We start from the raw sequence: 2127 nt of genomic DNA, 5'->3' as shown, positions 1-2127 counted from the left end.
ATCCTGTAAGGGGCAACAGACACTGGACCTGCCCCAGGGATGAGGTCGATCGTGAAATCCACATCCCTGCTTGGGGGTAATCCAGGAACTTCGTCAGGAAACACATCCGCAAAATCAGCCACCACTGTTATGTCACGGATCTGTTCTTCACTACTCTTTTTCTCTGACTGAGCTATCATCATGTAACAAGTAGCTCCCTCCCTCAGTTCTTTCATAGCTTCTTGTGATGAGATCAATTTTACCCCTTCAGTTTCTGGGAATATCAATCTGCGCCGCCCACAATCCATTACCACATGGTGATTGGACAGCTAGTCCATCCCCAATATCACATCCAAGTCCTCCAACGGCAAACAGATGAGGTTCACCTTGAACCTTCGGCCCGCCACTTCAATCGAGCATCCATCACAACTGGTACTGGTTGTAACTTGCCCAGACGTCGGTGTCGAGACCACTAGCTCACACCCCAAGTCATGAACCTCTAATCCCAACCTCCCCACACATATATTGGAAATAAAAGAATGTGAAGCTCCCGAATCAAAAAGTACCCATACATTCTGACCCATCATTACGCACGTATCTTGTATAAGATTACCTGATCGGTTTGCCTCGGCGCTAGTCAGCGCAAATACTCTCCCTGCTGCTCTTGGCCTCTCTGTAGAAAGCAACTGTGGTCGTGACTCTGTGACCGTCTTTTTATTAGGGCACCTGTCTGCAAAGTGGCCGGGTTGATCACAAACAAAACATTTTCGCCCTCCTCCACTACTCCCCGCGTTACGAGCAAGTCTGGGGCAGTCTCTTTTTAAATGTGCTCCCCCACACTGGAAACACTTCAACCCTGATGGCGATGTCTGAGGTTGGTTATAAGGTTTCTTCTGGTGTCTAGCCTCCGCAACATTCCTCTGCGGTCTGGCCACACGGCTAGGCCCCATCTCTAATTGTTCTACACTTTTTGCTTGTTCCACCAAAAGAGGAAATTCTCTGATCCTGAGTGGCACCAGAACCCTGAGCAATTCATGTCGCAGACCCCTCTCAAATTTCCGACAGCGCCATTCCTCGGTGATATTCTGGGTGTAAAACCTCGCCAGATACTCAAATCTGTTAACATAAGCCTGCACGGTCATATTGCCCTGTTGCAAAGTCAAGAACTCAACCTCCCTCTCATGCTTAGCACTGTCCGGAAAGTATTTTTCCATAAATCTCTTTTTGAAATTCTCCCAGTTCACTTCCTCCTCCCTAGTCCCCATCTGCTGCTGCATACCAACCCACCAATATTCTGCATCACTCACCAAGAGAAAGGTGGCATAGGTAAGTTTTTGTTCATCTGAGCAGCCTAGTACACGTAATATCTTTTCGCACTCCCTGATCCACGCATCTGCGTCGTCAGGAGTGGCTTTGCCATTGAACTTGGCTGGTTTGTGCCTCATGAAATCATCCATGCTGACAGGTCGTGGTGCAGGCTGTGGTAGCACCACCTGTTGTGGCTGCATGGCGTCAACCAATCGGTGAATAGCATGGGCAATTTCATCAGCTGAGTTATTGGCACCAATCCTTCTACCTCTTCCGCCAGCCATTTCCTAGTTTCTGGAACATAGGGTATCATACACCATTATAATTTATCTTAGAAAAATGCCTTAAAAATACACACCATGCAATAACACATATCTCAACAACTCTACAATTCAACCAATTTATACTAATCTCACAATCGCGATAAGCTCACTTCCCGAGGCCCAAAAAATCATTTTGAAATCATATGCTCTGATACCAAATGTAACACCCCAGATGGATATTACTAAATAAAACTGATTTTTCACAAAATATACTTTAAGAAAATCAGACATTACAATAAATTCCCAAGCGCGGGAAATTTCAAACTAGTCTCGCTATAATCCATTCGTACTATCTCATCTTTATTACAAGTTCATAATGGATAAAACATCATAATGTCTATTACAAAAGGTAGGGAAGCATAACATAAAGAAAATCCCCCATCAGTAGCCCCGCTCTGTTGCTAAGCATCAGCATGATCACCTGAATTCACGTCTGCTCCCACGTAACAAGTCACGTGATCATCGCCAAACACAAACACACAAACAAGCAAGGGTGAGCTGAAAAGAAAAATAATAC

The 2127-nt window shown here is 45.2% G+C and overlaps 1 protein-coding gene across 1 annotated transcript; it reads right to left on the bottom strand.

The window, feature by feature from the left end:
- Positions 1 to 308: 308 nt before the first annotated feature.
- Positions 309 to 1577, bottom strand: LOC114188830 (uncharacterized). The gene has a single exon (XM_028077487.2). It carries the CDS (start codon positions 1569 to 1571, stop codon positions 309 to 311), a length of 1263 nt encoding a protein of 420 aa, XP_027933288.1. The 5' UTR covers positions 1572 to 1577.
- Positions 1578 to 2127: the final 550 nt, after the last annotated feature.

The sequence above is a fragment of the Vigna unguiculata genome, chromosome 1 (assembly GCF_037176805.1).
Source record: "Vigna unguiculata cultivar grain cowpea cultivar isolate G323 ecotype 2 chromosome 1, ASM3717680v1, whole genome shotgun sequence".
Classification (NCBI taxonomy): Eukaryota; Viridiplantae; Streptophyta; class Magnoliopsida; order Fabales; family Fabaceae; genus Vigna; species Vigna unguiculata.
This window is presented reverse-complemented; position numbering and strand designations above follow the sequence as displayed.